Source organism: Pinus tabuliformis, chromosome 7 (genome assembly GCF_031772625.1).
Source record: "Pinus tabuliformis cultivar Carrire ecotype Pingquan chromosome 7, CPIR1, whole genome shotgun sequence".
Taxonomy (NCBI): Eukaryota; Viridiplantae; Streptophyta; class Pinopsida; order Pinales; family Pinaceae; genus Pinus; species Pinus tabuliformis.
In genome coordinates, this window is record NC_142293.1 from 1,573,993,504 (window position 1) to 1,574,011,384 (window position 17,881).

Below are 17,881 nucleotides of genomic sequence, written 5' to 3' on the forward strand. Positions count from 1 at the left end.
GCCTCCTGCTTTAGTTGACATTCCATTCATTTACATTCCAAGGAAAATTGTAAAGTTATAACTAAAATTGTAAGTTGGTTTGGATGGCCTAAGACCTGACATATCAAATCAGCAAAGGTAATTACTAAAATTCAGGTTATAAAGTCCCAAAGCCGTTGGCATTGCTCCACTATGAAAATTATTGATCTTAGTGGGGCTGCATATTTATGATACAAAGAAAGTGCAGATACAATATGATCTTTGGATGATAAGTCTTCACCTAAAGGCTAAAGTGTCGACACATCCTTAGCCTGAGATATCTGTAAATAGAATGGACACAATAAGCTTTAGAACATGACATTCACTAAACTCGTACTTTAAAACCAATTTCAAAGTATTCTCAGTTATTAACTTGCATATCTACAAGCATACAGTGCAACATGGTAAGTATAAACAGGGCAGGCCACAGCAGAAAAGGTCTGAAGCTGATGCAGCTTCTCCTGGTTATAGAGCCTCTCTTCACTTTGTCCGCTGTATGATAAGTACATCTAGAAAAGCTAGCAAATTGTAAAGTTATAACTAAAATTGTAAGTTGGTTTGGATGGCTTAAGACCCGACATATCAAATCAGCAAAGGTAATTACTAAAATTCAAGTTATAAAGTCCCAAATCCGTTGGCATTGCTCCACTATGAAAATTATTGATCTTAGTGAAACCACATATTTATGATACAAAGAAAGTGTAGATATAATATGATCTTTGGATGATAAGCCTTCACCTAAAGGCTAAAGTGTCGGCACATCCTTAACCTGAGATATCTCTAAATAGAATGGACACAATAAGCTTTAGAACATGACATTCACTAAACTAGTACTTTGAAACCAATTTCAAAGTATTCTCAGTTAGTAACTTGCATATCTACAAGCATGCAGTGCAACAGGGTAAGTATAAACAGGGTAGGCCACAACAGAAAAGGTCTGAAGCTGATGCAGCTTCTCCTGGTTACAAAGCCTCTCTTCACTTTGTCCGTTGTATGATAAGTACATCTAGAGAAGCTAGCAAATTGATCAACTGGAAATCCAACATACCTTTACATTTCCTCGAAGAACTATTTAATCCTAATCCACATCTGAAACCATTAACAACTCACAACCAGTGCAACATAAATGTCTGCCAAATCATGGAAATACATGTAAACAAAGAAAACTACTATGCTAGGCATACTAAGCAACCTGGAGTGCTTTGATTTTTGTTCACCTTAAAACTGTTTGACAAATTTAGATTAATATATTATTGTAAGTGCTAGTATGTGGTTGGGCACATCATCATTTATAAAGAAGAAACAAATGACACAGCAAAAAGAGTCAGCATCCGTCTTAGTTCCCAAGGTTGAAGTTCAACAAATTAGATGTGTAGCCAGCTCATTGAAATAGGATTTAAGTTTGGAACTCATAATTTTAAGCCAAGTTCCCCAATTTGAAATAAGTAGCCACCTTCAACATGCACATAAATTCTATGGTGGGCTGGGCAAAATTACAAGAAAAATATGTATGTATTAAGAATAATTGATGATATAGCCGTGGGTTGTTCTCAATGGTGATAGTCAGCAACATTTCATTGTATTATTCCCATACAAGGGGAGGCCACACTTGCTGCCGAGTTAATAAAAAATGTGTTGGTATAATCACCTTACTTACAATGACAATAACCACTATTACATTAGTAGCACATCAAATCATATCTAAACACCAATACACAAGAAGTTTATTATATCAGAGTAAATGTAACCCGCATGTCTAATTCAACTCCATTACCAGTACTTCATTCTATTAATTTGTGATGCTTATATGACATATATTGTCTAAAATGACGCAAGCATAAAAGTTCAATGCAATACTGCAAGCCTCCTGGTCTGGTTGAACTCATTCTGTCAATTTGTGATTCTTATATAACATATAGTCTTTAAGGAAAGCAACAAAGAAAACTTTAGTACAGTCCCGTAAGCCTCCTGCTTTAGTTGACATTCCATTCATTTACATTCCAAGGAAAATTGTAAAGTTATAACTAAAATTGTAAGTTGGTTTGGATGGCCTAAGACCCGACATATCAAATCAGCAAAGGTAATTACTAAAACTCAGGTTATAAAGTCCCAAAGCCGTTAGCATTGCTCCACTGTGAATATTATTGATCTTAGTGAAACTGCATATTTATGATACAAAGAAAGTGTAGATACAATATGATCTTTGGATGATAAGCCTTCACCTAAAGGCTAAAGTGTCGACACATCCTTAGCCTGAGATATCTCTAAATAGAATGGACACAATAAGCTTTAGAACATGACATTCACTAAACTCGTACTTTGAAACCAATTTCAAAGTATTCTCAGTTATTAACTTGCATATCTACAAGCATACAGTGCAACAGGGTAAGTATAAACAGGGTAGGCCATAGCAGAAAAGGTCTGAAGCTGATGCAGCTTCTCCTGGTTACAGAGCCTCTCTTCACTTTGTCCGCTGTATGATAAGTACATCTAGAAAAGCTAGCAAATTGATCAACTAGAAATCCAGCATACCATTACATTTCCTCGAAGAGCTATTTAATCCTAATCCACATCCGAAACCATTAACAACTCACAACCAGTGCAACATAAATGTCTGCCAAATCATGGAAATACATGTAAACAAAGAAAACTACTATGCTAGGCATACTAAGCAACCTGGAGTGCTTTGATTTTTGTTCACCTTAAAACTGTTTGACAAATTTAGATGAATATATTACTGTAAGTGCTAGTATGTGGTTGGGCACATCATCATTTAGAAAGAAGAAACAAATGACACAGCAAAAAGAGCCAGCATCCATCTTAGTTCCCAAGGTTGAAGTTCAACAAATTAGATGTGTAGCCAGCTCATTGAAATAGGATTTAAATTTGGAACTCATAATTTTAAGCCAAGTTCCCCAATTTGAAATAAGCAGCCACCTTCAACATGCACATAAATTCTATGGTGGGCTAGGCAAAATTACAAGAAAAATATGTATGTATTAAGAATAATTGATGATATAGCCGTGGGTTGTTCTCAATGGTGATAGTCAACAACATTTCATTGTATTATTCCCATACAAGGGGAGGCCACACTTGCTGCCGAGTTAATAAAAAATTTGCTGGTATAATCACCTTACTTACAATGACAATAACCACTATTACACTAGTAGCACATCAAATCATATCTAAACACCATTACACAAGAAGTTTATTATATCAGAGTAAATGTAACCCGCATGTCTAATTCAACTCCATTACCAGTAGTTCATTCTATCAATTTGTGATGCTTATATGACATATATTGTGTAAAATGACGCAAGCATAAAATTTCAATGCAGTACTGCAAGCCTCCTGGTCTGGTTGAACTCATTATGTCAATTTGTGATTCTTATATAACATATAGTCTTTAAGGAAGCAACAAAGAAAACTTTAGTACAGTCCCATAAGCCTCCTGCTTCAGTTGACATTCCATTCATTTACATTCCAAGGAAAATTGTAAAGTTATAACTAAAATTGTAAGTTGGTTTGGATGGCCTAAGACCCGACATATCAAATCAGCAAAGGTAATTACTAAAATTCAGGTTATAAAGTCCCAAAGCCGTTGGCATTGCTCCACTATGAAAATTATTGATCTTAGTGAAACCGCATATTTATGATACAAAGAAAGTGCAGATACAATATGATCTTTGGATGATAAGTCTTCACCTAAAGGCTAAAGTGTCGACACATCCTTAGCCTAAAATATCTCTAAATAGAATGGACACAATAAGCTTTAGAACATGACATTCACTAAACTCGTACTTTGAAACCATTAACAACTCACAACCAGTGCAACATAAATGTCTGCCAAACCATGGAAATACATGTAAACAAAGAAAACTACTATGCTAGGCATACTAAGCAACCTGGAGTGCTTTGATTTTTGTTCACCTTAAAACTGTTAGTAGTTTGACGAAGTGTATTCAAAACATTAGAATGAAGATGTTTGGACAATACAAATTGTGTCTATTTCCATACAGATCAAACTCTATGAAATTGACACAAGCAGTCACAAATGCTTTGCTAAACAGAATGCAGTCTTCACCAATTAAAAACCAATGTAGCTATAGACCCCAAAATTGGCTCCCCTGAAATAGAGATGTCCACTAAAGATCATTATGAAGGGCTGCAGGCCCAAAAAAAAACCATCTACAGCTCTAATATGATTTCACTTACTGACAATCCAAGCCTGATTTTTGTCCCCCCAACAATCCTTCCGAAATCCCCAAAAAGGAAACACACACACAGTAAATCCGTCAAAATTAAGATTAAATTGATCTATTAATTTTTCATTTACATACACTGAAATCGTATGAACCTTGTTCTTTTTGGGGACACGTGTGGAGGAAGGGCATGAACCACAAGACCAAAATATGGCGTTTCAATCGCCATTTGGAACATAATTGATAAAGTATTTAATTGGAATTGAATGAAGAGAAAACATTACACAGAGGTCAAAGCTGAGCCCAACTATTATTCGCCCTTGCGTGTCTCGCACTGCGCTTTGCTTCTCTCCTCTGCTCTACCCGTGCGCATGTTTTTAGTGCAGAGGAAGGACTGAAGCCGAAACACAGAGGTCAAAGCTGAGCCCAACTATTATCCGCCCTTCTCGCACTATGCTTTGCTTCTCTCCTCTGCTCTGCCCGTGCGTATGTTTTTAGTGCAGAGGAAGGACTGAAGCCGAAGATGCCTTTCAATTCACAGGTGTTTGTTATTCTTTTGAGATCTCGAGGGCATGGAGGGACAAATACGCTCTGAAGCTCCGTGCGACGCCACTATCATCAGGTCCAGGGATCGATTCTTGCTGATCAAGTCATGAGAAACCAGGCATGGATTGTCATTGCACAGGTAAGCCGATAGCCGCACACTCCAATAATTCTTGAAAACCCGACAAAAACACTGCAATTTAACAATCTTAAGCACTGACCGTTCATCTGTTAGGTTTAGTACGGAACCGCGTGGCCGGGAGCTGAAAATGGACAAAGATATATTCGCGATAGGTTTTCTTCATTTAAACATATAAAATTTCTGAATTCTTAGTTTAGGCCTAACTTTCCCCATCTCTAAACATTCAATGGCTGGAGTCTTGTTTCCATATATAAAAATTTCCTCTAATCGTTGTTGGCAGTCTGAGTGGCATCTGTTTCTTTTCATATGTATTTTTGCGCATTGCCAGGGTCGATGTGGTGTTCTGCTTGCGAGGAAACAGTATCGAGGCTTCGATGTGTTCCGTGGCAAAGGCATCTTGCACTGCTATTTAGCAGACTTTCTGGTCCTTGAAAATTCTGAAATATATATAGTGGAGGTTTTTAAGCCTGTTCGTGCACTGATTCTTGGCTGTGCAACTCTTACAGTCTTTATTTTATCTCCGTGCATTAGAGTGCCCTTGCTGACCGCCATTGCCATGAGCGAGATCTTAGGGTGAACGACGAGGACGAAAATTCATGAACCGTTTCAGTTTTGGATCAACGATCAAATTTTGTTCAATCGTCTAACACCACAAATCCACGGTGAACAATACGACACGGCGACGGCTGGGGCAATTCATTTCAAAGGGAAACGCCTTACGGTGTAATAACAAAATCCATTGACGAGGTAGCATCATGGCAATTAATTTAATGAAAATATCATTAATCATACAGGAGAAAAATTATTTATAGCTATTTTAAAAAATATAAATATAAATTTAATAGAGTATAATTAAAAATGAAATAATTTATAATTATTTTAATTTATTTATTTATATATTTTAGTTATTTTAAGAAATATGAGAAATATTACACAGTAGTGAAAATAGTAAATAAAAAATAAATACAATGAAGGCACTCAACGTTAATTAAAATAATTTATTGTTGTGTGTTGAGATGTCTGAGTACACATACATTTGATGAGACAAGCATAAAGATTTTGGAATGATAAAAAAATTCAAGATGGGTATATTTTTCAAATTCCTGATTACAAGAAACTCACTCACATAAGTGTACAGTTCGTTTAATTTTGCAAATTCTTGATTACAAGAAACTCACTCACTCAATTTTTAAACTATTTTTCCAAACTCTTAATTATAAAAATGTTCCTTACATAACTCTTAACACATTTGTGTAGGTACAGTGGCCAGCCAGTTTGTGAACAGCCTTATAGAATTGAAGAGAATATACTTAAAGGCACCCAGAATGTAATGTATGTTGTGATAAACCATTCATCTGTCCTTCAGAAAATATTCACACTAATTGGATAAATCTTTGTAGCATTGTAAAACACCCAACAAATAAATATCAATCACAACAAAAATGGTATTATAATAGTTGAAAAAGATACTGGGTAGCTCTATAATCAATCCATGTTGAACTCCCAGTGCAACCTTCATAATCTACCTTCATAATCTTTACAGATCGGGGCCCCCAATTATTCCAACAATGTATAGGAGAAACAAAACAACATAACTGTAAATCGTCCTTCGGATTAAGGGCCTAGTCTAAGTTAGATACTGGGATGGGTCATTAGCAATAATAAATGTCTGCCAAATCACTTATTCTTTCAATTATATGGAAGGATGATATTCAGTTTCCATGGTGGGGAATGCTACGGCATGTGGGCTTGCATGCATATTAAGTCTTCCCATTGGAGTGATTCAGGCAACTACTAATCAGGTCCAAAACTTTCCCATACTTTCTTGTTAAGCAGTAAAATTTCTTATATTCATTCTGCTTAATGCCAGAGTAATAAGCAAGAGATGTCTCTATGTACGATGCTGCCATGGTACCTGTTTTATATTCTGATTAATTTAAACATGCTTGTATGGATATCATCACTGATTAACCCTTTCTTTTGGAATATGCATGTTACATTTCATCTCTAAAATATAAAAAGGTACATCAACAATGATTCAGCATGGAGTCAAGGTGAAATTACCCAGATTTAGCCTCCATACTAAGCAAGGAGAGCTAGCAAGTCCACCTTGACTCTGATTTCAAGAGATCGATATCTTTTCTCAAGTGCCAATTCTAGTTGAAATCTGTGTAAACAGCTCTGATTGGAAATTGTAACTTCACCCAAATGGAATTGATCAGTTGTCCCTGAAAGGTCGCATAACTCAACTTTTCCATTAAAAGGATATGCCCATTAATGATATTACATACTATATTTTTCTACCTGCCTATCAGACCATCCACACGTTATATATTTCTTCCTCCCAATTGAACTATCCATTTCCCCAGAAAATCCCTACGAATAGGGGCAACAAAATGAATTTTGTACTCACCAGAAAACCATGCTACTTCTAGAGATCAATAAAATTTTCTAAAACTGAAAGAAAATGAGCTTATGTTGTTTCCTTTTTCGTTTCTGAACAAAACTGATACTGGAAAAGATGCAGTTATCTTGCCTTCCAAGAGTACATAAAAGGAAATCAGTACATCAAAACCTCTCCCATGCCTACCCATGCCAGTAAAGCAAGTGTGAGCTTATGCTTTTTTTGATGCCCCATTGGGTTGTAATAGAGCTGGTTATTTGAAGTGAACTAGACTCGTGCTGAAATTTATTTGCTATTGTTGTGAAAACAGCAACCAGGTTACAATGTTGTTGCAGAATTTATTATTGGGTACTTATTGCCTGGAAAACCAATTGCCCTGCAAAATAGATAGAATACAAATGAATTGTCTATGGTTCCAAAAGATCAGCCAGCAAAAAAAATCATTGTCCATGAAATTGTATGCTGAGCATGCAACAACAAAACTTGAATGCATAATCTTCACATTCAAACAGAATATAAGCAAACCTGTCGGACTTCTTCAAGGTATTTAGCCATGGCAGTCTCATATTCCATCTTTAATTTATGAGCCTTCATAAAGTAAGGTTTTTTATCCTATCATCAGAAAATATTGAAAGCATTAGAGAATCCCATCAAACCATGACAAAAATGGGAAATAAAATGAGACCTATGGTTTACCAAAAGGCACTTATCTCTCTAAACCTTAATGTTGAAAGAATACACCAACATCTACCTAAAAAAAACCTAAAACTTCAAAAATGGGAAATAAAATGAGACCTATGGTTTACCAAAAGGCACTTATCTCTCTAAACCCTAATGTTGAAAGAATACACCAACATCTACCAAAGAAAACCTAAAACTTCTTTGGGGTGAAGGAATTTTTTTTAAATCAGGAAAATTGGTAAACCTGCTACTTGTCACGGAAAAGATTTGATTCAAGTCAATAGGACTGCCCTTATAGTCCTGAGCCTAGAGCAATTGCCCACAAACCTACCTAAACAAATAACTTAAACCTAGGTGAGACCCTATATTGTTCAGAAACAACCTTGAATTTTATTACCTAAACAAATAACTAAAACCTAGGTGAGACCCTATATTGGTCAGAAACAACCTTGAATTTTATTCCGTTAAAGGTTATTATTCAAAATCCACACAATGGTAAAGACTTTATATGTGAAAGTTATCCAAGAGAGTGTAAAGCAACCAATCCTTTTCATCAGAGGCCTTAAATTTTTGACATCATTCTAATTGGTGTTGAATATCATAAATTGGCTTTTTATAATATAAATAATTATTCACAATCTACTTAAAAAGAAACTAAACAACACTCAAACCAAAATCCAACCCTTAAAAACTAAAAATGAGGCACCATTTCTTCCGAAGTGTACCCTTACCTCTTCTGTCATTGACTTCCGCTTATCAGCTCCTTGTCGATTGACCTACATGAAACAGTTCATACTTTAGTTCCTACAGATTCACTTCACACATGCAAAACATATCTAATGGCCGAAAAGACCAGGTTTACCATAGCTTCTCTGTATATAAATAACATATCACGCAACAAATAAGATAACTTATAAATATGGGTTTTGAATCTAGCATACCCCTTTGGCATCAGCATTATCCTCTTTGTATTTTTTTCTGAACTCCTCCCTGTCATGACAGATTTTGCAAGCAAGCAAACATGGCTTTTATTTAAAGAGTCAAAAATAATACAACTCATTAAGAGATCTAGGTATTCATGCTTCTATGTATGCACACACACATAATGCCTTCACGTTGCAGGAACATAATGCCCAAAAGAGGTATGCTAAGTTCAGAATCAAGGACCTCAACACTGCAACTACGTGTAAACTTCATTATATATTTTGACAGTTGGTAAAGCCTTCAAGATATCTTACATAAAAACAAAGAAAACTGTCTGTGGCTTTTTGGGTTGATTTGGATCCTTTGGCTTCTTGGCACATTTTGGAGCCTTTTGAATCTCCACCCCTTCTGTTCTCTGATGCTTTCTACTTCTGCTGCAAAAGAACAGAAGTACCAAAGTTGTTAACAACACTGAACTCAAAATGTTTATTGACCCAGATCATGATGGTACCCATTTTAGGTCGAAGGGGAGCTAAAATAAATAAGGGAGATAGTCAAAGATAGTAGAATATACAATTGTGGATGCCCCCTCACAGCAGAATCAATTGTATGGTGACACTCTGCAAACATTAATTAAAAAACATCAGTGCTCATATTGAACATTAGCATAAACTGTTACCAGCCAGAGGAAAAAACTAAAGGCCCATCAACACCAATTGACAATTTCTAGTAGTTATCAGCATGAATAAAATCATTAAACATCAACACGGCATGAATAATACACCATTCTAACCAAATTAGCTCCCTAACATTCAGAAAACTATTGCTATGAAAGCATGAAATGCTACCCTCCAAAAGAGGAACCTAAAACCCATTAGCACCAGACTGAAATTCTCATGAAAAATAGAGAGCTACCAAAACCTAGTTACCAAATTATAGAAATTTGCAATGCGGACTAAATTCCTACGTTAAAACACCAGAGCTTGATTTGGGACAGAGACTAGCACCCAAATTGAAGTATTATCATAAAATATTAAAACACTTAGGACCAGCTGAAATATTCATGAATTTCTAGACTATAATTACAGGCACCCTAAAAGCTATTGAAATGAGATTGCATTGATAGACAACAATCACCATTGATCTTAAAGCCTCTCGATTCCCAGAACAGCAGAGAAAGAACAACAATGTGAATATACCTAAAGAAGATTTGATTTGATGCATCAGTCACATGGGGCCTAGTTGGTCTGAAATGCCTGTTCAGCCCACTTGGGTCATACAAAAACTTGGTATGGTTATTCCTAGTGGGTGCAATTCTCCCTGTGATAGTGTGGAGTTTAAGCAAGTTATTTCCCAAACCAGAATGGTTGAAATTGATCAGCATACCAGTGCTTTTGGGTGGTTTTTCATTTAAATTTGGCTATAGTTAGATCACCTAACATATCACATTTTTTTCATTTACGTTCTTCTTCTATATGCGCTACCGACTTACGACGTTTCCTTTGCAGCATCTGGTGCAAATGCTAGTTAAAATAATTTATTGTTGTGTGTTGAGATGTCTAAGTACACATACATTTGACGAGACAAGCATAAAGATTTTGGAATGATAAAAAAATTCAAGATGGGTATATTTTTCAAATTCCTGATTACAAGAAACTCACTCACATAAGTGTACAGTTCGTTGTATTTTGCAAATTCTTGATTACAAGAAACTCACTCACTCAATTTTTAAACTATTTTTCCAAACTCTTAATTATAAAAATGTTCCTTACATAACTCTTAACACATTTGTGTAGCTACAGTGGCCAGCCAGTTTGTGAACAGCCTTATAGAATTGAAGAGAATATACTTAAAGGCACCCAGAATGTAATGTATGTTGTGATAAACCATTCATCTGTCCTTCAGAAAATATTCACACTAATTGGAGAAATCTTTGTAGCATTGTAAAACACCCAACAAATAAATAGCAATCACAACAAAAAATGGTATTATAACAGTTGAAAAAGATACTGGGTAGCTCTACAATCAATCCATGTTGAAGTCCCAGCGCAACCTTCATAATCTTTACAGATCGGGGCCCCCAATTATTCCAATAATGTATAGGAGAAACAAAACAACATAAAACCCTAATGTTGAAAGAATACACCAACATCTACCAAAAAAACCTAAAACTTCTTTGGGGTGAAGGAATTTTTTTTAAATCAGGAAAATTGGTAAACCTGCTACTTGTCACAGAAAAGATTTGATTCAAGTCAATAGGACTGCCCTTATAGTCCTGAGCCTAGAGCAATTGCCCACAAACCTACCTAAACAAATAACTTAAACCTAGGTGAGACCCTATATTGTTCAGAAACAACCTTGAATTTTATTACCTAAACAAATAACTTAAACCTAGGTGAGACCCTATATTGGTCAAAAACAACCTTGAATTTTATTCCGTTAAAGGTTATTATTCAAAATCCACACAATGGTAAAGACTTTATATGTGAAAGTTATCCAAGAGAATGTAAAGCAACCAATCCTTTTCATCAGAGGCCTTAAATTTTTGACATCATTCTAATTGGTGTTGAATGTCATAAATTGGTTTTTTATAACATAAATAATTATTCACAATCTACTTAAAAAGAATCTAAACAACACCCAAACCAAAATCCAACCATTAAAAACTAAAAATGAGGCACCATTTCTTCCAAAGTGTACCCTTACCTCTTTTGTCATTGACTTCCACTTATCAGCTCCTTGTCGATTGACCTGCATGAAACAGTTCATACTTCAGTTCCTACAGATTCACTTCACACATGCAAAACATATCTAATGGCCGAAAAGACCAGGTTTACCATAGCTTCTCTGTATATAAATAACATATCACGCAACAAATAAGATAACTTATAAATATGGGTTTTTAATCTAGCATACCCCTTTGGCATCAGCGTTATCCTCTTTGTATTTTTTTCTGAACTCCTCCCTGTCATGACAGATTTTGCAAGCAAGCAAACATGGCTTTTATTTAAAGAGTCAAAAATAATACAACTCATTAAGAGATCTAGGTATTCATGCTTCTATGTATGCGCACACACATAATGCCTTCACGTTGCAGGAACATAATGCCCAAAGGAGGTATGCTAAGTTCAGAATCAAGGACCTCAACACTGCAACTACGTGTAAACTTCATTATATATTTTGACAGTTGGTAAAGCCTTCAAGATATCTTACATAAAAACAAAGAAAACTGTCTGTGGCTTTTTGGGTTGATTTGAATCCTTTGGCTTCTTGGCACATTTTGGAGCCTTTTGAATCTCCACCCCTTTTGTTCTCTGTTGCTTTCTACTTCTGCTGCAAAAGAACAAAAGTACCAAAGTTGTTAACAGCACTGAACTAAAAATGTTTATTGACCCAGATCATGATGGTACCCATTTTAGGTCGAAGGGGAGATAAAATAAATAAGGGAGATAGTCAAAGATAGTAGAATATACAATTGTGGATGCCCCCTCACAATAGAATCAATTGTATGGTGACACTCTGCAAACATTAATAAAAAAACATCAGTGCTCATATTCAACATTAGCATAAACTGTTACCAGCCAGAGGAAAAAACTAAAGGCCCATCAACACCAATTGACAATTTCCAGTAGTTATCAGCATGAATAAAATCATTAAAAATCAACACGGCATGAATAATACACCAGTCTAACCAAATTAGCTCCCTAACATTCAGAAAACTATTGCTATGAAAGCATGAAATGCTACCCTCCAAAAGAGGAACCTAAAACCCATTAGCACCAGACTGAAATTCTCATGAAAAATAGAGAGCTACCAAACCCTAGTTACCAGATTATAGAAATTTGCAATGTGGACTAAATTCCTACGTTAAAACACAAGAGCTCGATTTGGGACAGAGACTAGCACCCAAATCGAAGTATTATCATAAAATATTAAAACACGGAGGACCAGCTGAAATATTCATGAATTTCCAGACTATAATTACAGGCACCCTGAAAGCTATTGAAACGAGATTGCATTGACAGACAACAATCACCATTGATCTTAAAGCCTCTCGATTCCCAAAACAACAACAGAGAAAGAACAACAATGTGAATATATGTTATGAAACCAGCTCAAGAAAAGATAGAAAAGATAGATCAATGCCTTAGAATTCAGCCTCTTCGAGGGGGCAACCTCCTTTACATTACATAAATGAACAATTCTTGGATGATACAAATGAAAAGACCTCCTTTCTATATATAGGAGTCTAAGGGGTCATAACATAATCAAAGCCGACATAACAATAATAATGTAAGGGCACAATAATAACAATAGTGGGCTTCTATGGGGCACAATAGTAACAATATGGGCACTACATGGGTACATCAATATAATAAGTGGGTTATACTAATAACAATAAGGGGTTACACTAGTAGTATAGGGACCTAACATGCCCCTCTCCTTCAAAAAGCGTTTTCCTCAACGCTTGAGTAGTTCTTGATGCTTCTGTATAAAATTCTTGTCCTCCCATGTGGAATATTCAGCGGGTAAGTTCTTCCACTTGATGAGATACTTTGAAATTGATCGATTTCGTAGCTGTCAGGTTCTTGTTTCTGTGACTGCTCCTGGTTCCAATATGATTTTTCTTTCCTCTTCAATTTCTGGCAATATTGTTTGAATTGGGATCTTTTGCAACTTTTGAATAAGTGGCCATACTTCTTCATCCTTCTTCCATTCATCCCTTGCTTCGTTTATCCAATCTGGTTGGATAATATAAATAGCACAAAACAATGCTTCCACATCCTCATCCTTGAGGAGTCTTCCCATTCGGTAAGGTCGCCATTTTTTAAGTGCATGTAGTATTGCCAACATTTCTTTCTCATAAATAGCTTGCTTGAGATGTAGCAGTAAAAATACCCAATCACCTACATCAAAACATTTTTCACTACGATGTTGATCTACCTGTTGTTTCGTTTTATTTTGCACCGAAGTGGCGTTATCCTTTAAAAGTTGGAGAACTTGTTGTTGATGCTTGATGTGATCCTTCACTGCTTGAACCTTTTTCTTCTTGATATGTCCTCCTATCTCTAGAGTTTGAGGAGTGGTAATTTCTTCCAATCCTTTACGAGATATGGTCAGATTCATTTCTTGATGCTCGATGTGATCTTTCACTTCTTGAACATTTTTCTTCTTTATATGTCCTTCTATCTTGATAGTTTGAGGAGTGGTAATTTCAAACAATGAATTACAAGATATGGTTGGATTCATTTCTTCTTTCTCGATGTGATCTTTCACTTCTTACACCTTTTTCTTCTTGATATGTCCTTCTATCTTGAGAGTTTGAGGAGTGGTAATTCTTGCCAATGCTTTACAAGATATCGTCTGATTCATTTCTTCTTTCTCTGGGATGGGGTCCTGGTGTATATCTTCTTCTTTTGTTGTTTCTTGATCCTTTTCTTCCTCCTCTTCATATTCTATGTAAAATAATTTCTTCTCAGCACACTTATGACCTTTAGTGCATTTGCTATCACAATTGTAACAAAGCCCTTTTTCTCTTTTTTCTTCCAATTGTTGTGGTGTAATCCTTGTAGGTTGTGGAAGGCTAGGAGAAAAAACACTTCCATCTTTATAGTTGTGAGGGGTACACTTCCTGGTTTCCATAATTTTGCTTTCCACTATGTCACAAAGCCCTTTTACTCTTTCCAATTGTTGTGGTGTTGCTCTAAAGAAGGTGTTGCTCTTTGTATCCTCATAATGTGCTATCATTTCCTCTGTGAAAATTGACCACGTAACAAGTTGTTTACGAGAACAAAGCCCTTTTTACCATAAAAATTGATCTGATTCTAAATATGAAGATGCAATACATACCTTTTGTAACAATTGTACACCATGTAGATCAAAATATTGCTCCATCTGAAGTATCCAATTTACCGGATCCTTGCCATCATACTTCCTCATCTTGCTTTTTCTTGATTTTAGGAGCTCGACCTTGAAACGACTGTAACTATGTACTTTCGGATCTTTAAGTTCTAAAATTGTGACCTGTAGTAGCCCTCTGTGTCCTCTTTCTAATGCCACCAGTCTGATCCAAATTGGATTCTCCAAGAAAGAGTTATGCACAATCTCCCAAGATGACCTGATTATAGACTAGTTCAGTAGAGCGAACTTGTATGACGTGCCACAAGTCACTGTTTCAACCTTTGGATCTGAAAAATGCATACAAGAAACTACAGTCTGTTCTCTTTTTGTACCTTCTTATGAAATTTCAATCTGATCCCCAGAGAGAAAGTTATGACGATTTTCCCCAGGTCACCTGTTTTGAATGTAATTTAGGAGTCTACAAAAAGACCAACTTCCTCAGATCATATCTCCGCAAATATCGCGCAAAAAGCTCTGAAATTTGGACCCAAGGTTTAGCGCGATTTCTTCTCAAATGGGTTTTTTTTTGCGACTTCTGAAACGTCACAGAAAAAAAGTTATAGCGAAAATGCCACGATGACCTGTTTGGAGCAGCGAAACCCTAGAATCCAAAGCTCTGATACCAAATGTTATGAAACCAGCTCAAGAAAAGATAGAAAAGATAGATCAACGCCTTAGAATTCAGCCTCTTCGAGGGGGCAACCTCCTTTACATTACATAAATGAACAATTCTTGGATGATACAAATGAAAAGACCTCCTTTCCATATATAGGAGTCTAAGGGGTCATAACATAATCAGAGCCGACATAACAATAATAATGTAAGGGCACAATAATAACAATAGTGGGCTTCTATGGGGCACAATAGTAACAATATGGGCACTACATGGGTACATCAATATAATAAGTGGGTTATACTAATAACAATAAGGGGTTACACTAGTAGAATAGGGGCCTAACAATATACCTAAAGAAGATTTGATTTGATGCATCAGTCACATGGGGCCTAGTTGGTCTAGAACGCCTGTTCAGCCCACTTGGGTCATACAAAAACTTGGTATGGTTATTCCTAGTGGGTGCAATTCTCCTTGTGATAGTGTGGAGTTTAAGCAAGTTATTTCCCAAACTAGAATGGTTGAAATTGATCAGCATACCAGTGTTTTTGGGTGGTTTTTCATTTAAATTTGGCTATAGTTAGATCACCTAACATATCACATTTTTTTCATTTATGTTCTTCTTCTATATGCGCTACCTACTTACGGCGTTTCCTTTGCAGCATCTGGTGCAAATGCTAGTTAAAATAATTTATTGTTGTGTGTTGAGATGTCTGAGTACACATACATTTGACGAGACAAGCATAAAGATTTTGGAATGATAAAAAAATTCAAGATGGGTATATTTTTCAAATTCCTGATTACAAGAAACTCACTCACATAAGTGTACAGTTCGCTGTATTTTGCAAATTCTTGATTACAAGAAACTCACTCACTCAATTTTTAAACTATTTTTCCAAACTCTTAATTATAAAAATGTTCCTTACATAACTCTTAACACATTTGTGTAGCTACAGTGGCCAGCCAGTTTGTGAACAGCCTTATAGAATTGAAGAGAATATACTTAAAGGCACCCAAAATGTAATGTATGTTGTGATAAACCATTCATCTGTCCTTCAGAAAATATTCACACTATTTGGAGAAATCTTTGTAGCATTGTAAAACACCCAACAAATAAATAGCAATCACAACAAAAAATGGTATTATAACAGTTGAAAAAGATACTGGGTAGCTCTACAATCAATCCATGTTGAAGTCCCATCGCAACCTTCATAATCTTTACAGATCGAGGCCCCCAATTATTCCAACAATGTATAGGAGAAACAAAACAACATAAAACCCTAATGTTGAAAGAATACACCAACATCTACCAAAAAAAACCTAAAACTTCTTTGGGGTGAAGGAATTTTTTTTAAATCAGGAAAATTGGTAAACCTGCTACTTGTCACGGAAAAGATTTGATTCAAGTCAATAGGACTGCCCTTATAGTCCTGAGCCTAGAGCAATTGCCCACAAACCTACCTAAACAAATAACTTAAACCTAGGTGAGACCCTATATTGTTCAGAAACAACCTTGAATTTTATTACCTAAACAAATAACTTAAACCTAGGTGAGACCCTATATTGGTCAGAAACAACCTTGAATTTTATTCCGTTAAAGGTTATTATTCAAAATCCACACAATGGTAAAGACTTTATATGTGAAAGTTATCCAAGAGAGTGTAAAGCAACCAATCCTTTTCATCAGAGGCCTTAAATTTTTGACATCATTCTAATTGGTGTTGAATGTCATAAATTGGTTTTTTATAATATAAATAATTATTCACAATCTACTTAAAAAGAAACTAAACAACACCCAAACCAAAATCCAACCATTAAAAACTAAAAACGAGGCACCATTTCTTCCGAAGTGTACCCTTACCTCTTCTGTCATTGACTTCCACTTATCAGCTCCTTGTCGATTGACCTGCATGAAACAGTTCATACTTCAGTTCCTACAGATTCACTTCACACATGCAAAACATATCTAATGGCCGAAAAGACCAGGTTTACCATAGCTTCTCTGTATATAAATAACATATCATGCAACAAATAAGATAACTTATAAATATGGGTTTTGAATCTAGCATACCCCTTTGGCATCAGCATTATCCTCTTTGTATTTTTTTCTGAACTCCTCCCTGTCATGACAGATTTTGCAAGCAAGCAAACATGGCTTTTATTTAAAGAGTCAAAAATAATACAACTCATTAAGAGATCTAGGTATTCATGCTTCTATGTATGCGCACACACATAATGCCTTCACGTTGCAGGAACATAATGCCCAAAGGAGGTATGCTAAGTTCAGAATCAAGGACCTCAACACTGCAACTACGTGTAAACTTCATTATATATTTTGACAGTTGGTAAAGCCTTCAAGATATCTTACATAAAAACAAAGAAAATTGTCTGTGGCTTTTTGGGTTGATTTGGATCCTTTGGCTTCTTGGCACATTTTGGAGCCTTTTGAATCT

General features: G+C 35.7%; 1 protein-coding gene and 1 long non-coding RNA gene across 2 annotated transcripts; both read right to left on the bottom strand.

Moving 5' to 3' along the window:
- Window positions 1–7,833: 7,833 nt before the first annotated feature.
- Window positions 7,834–17,548, bottom strand: LOC149254080 (uncharacterized). The gene is made up of 3 exons (XR_016266254.1): window positions 17,500–17,548; window positions 17,290–17,334; window positions 7,834–7,921 (listed from the first exon to the last, which is right to left on the bottom strand). It is a non-coding gene; the product is annotated as an uncharacterized LOC149254080 (long non-coding RNA).
- On the bottom strand, window positions 8,656–9,609 carry LOC149254081 (uncharacterized). Its single transcript, XM_089460912.1, has 4 exons — window positions 9,489–9,609; window positions 9,229–9,348; window positions 8,932–8,980; window positions 8,656–8,766 (listed from the first exon to the last, which is right to left on the bottom strand). Exons 1-4 carry the CDS (start codon window positions 9,542–9,544, stop codon window positions 8,656–8,658), a joined length of 336 nt encoding a protein of 111 aa, XP_089317038.1. The 5' UTR covers window positions 9,545–9,609.
- Window positions 17,549–17,881: the final 333 nt, after the last annotated feature.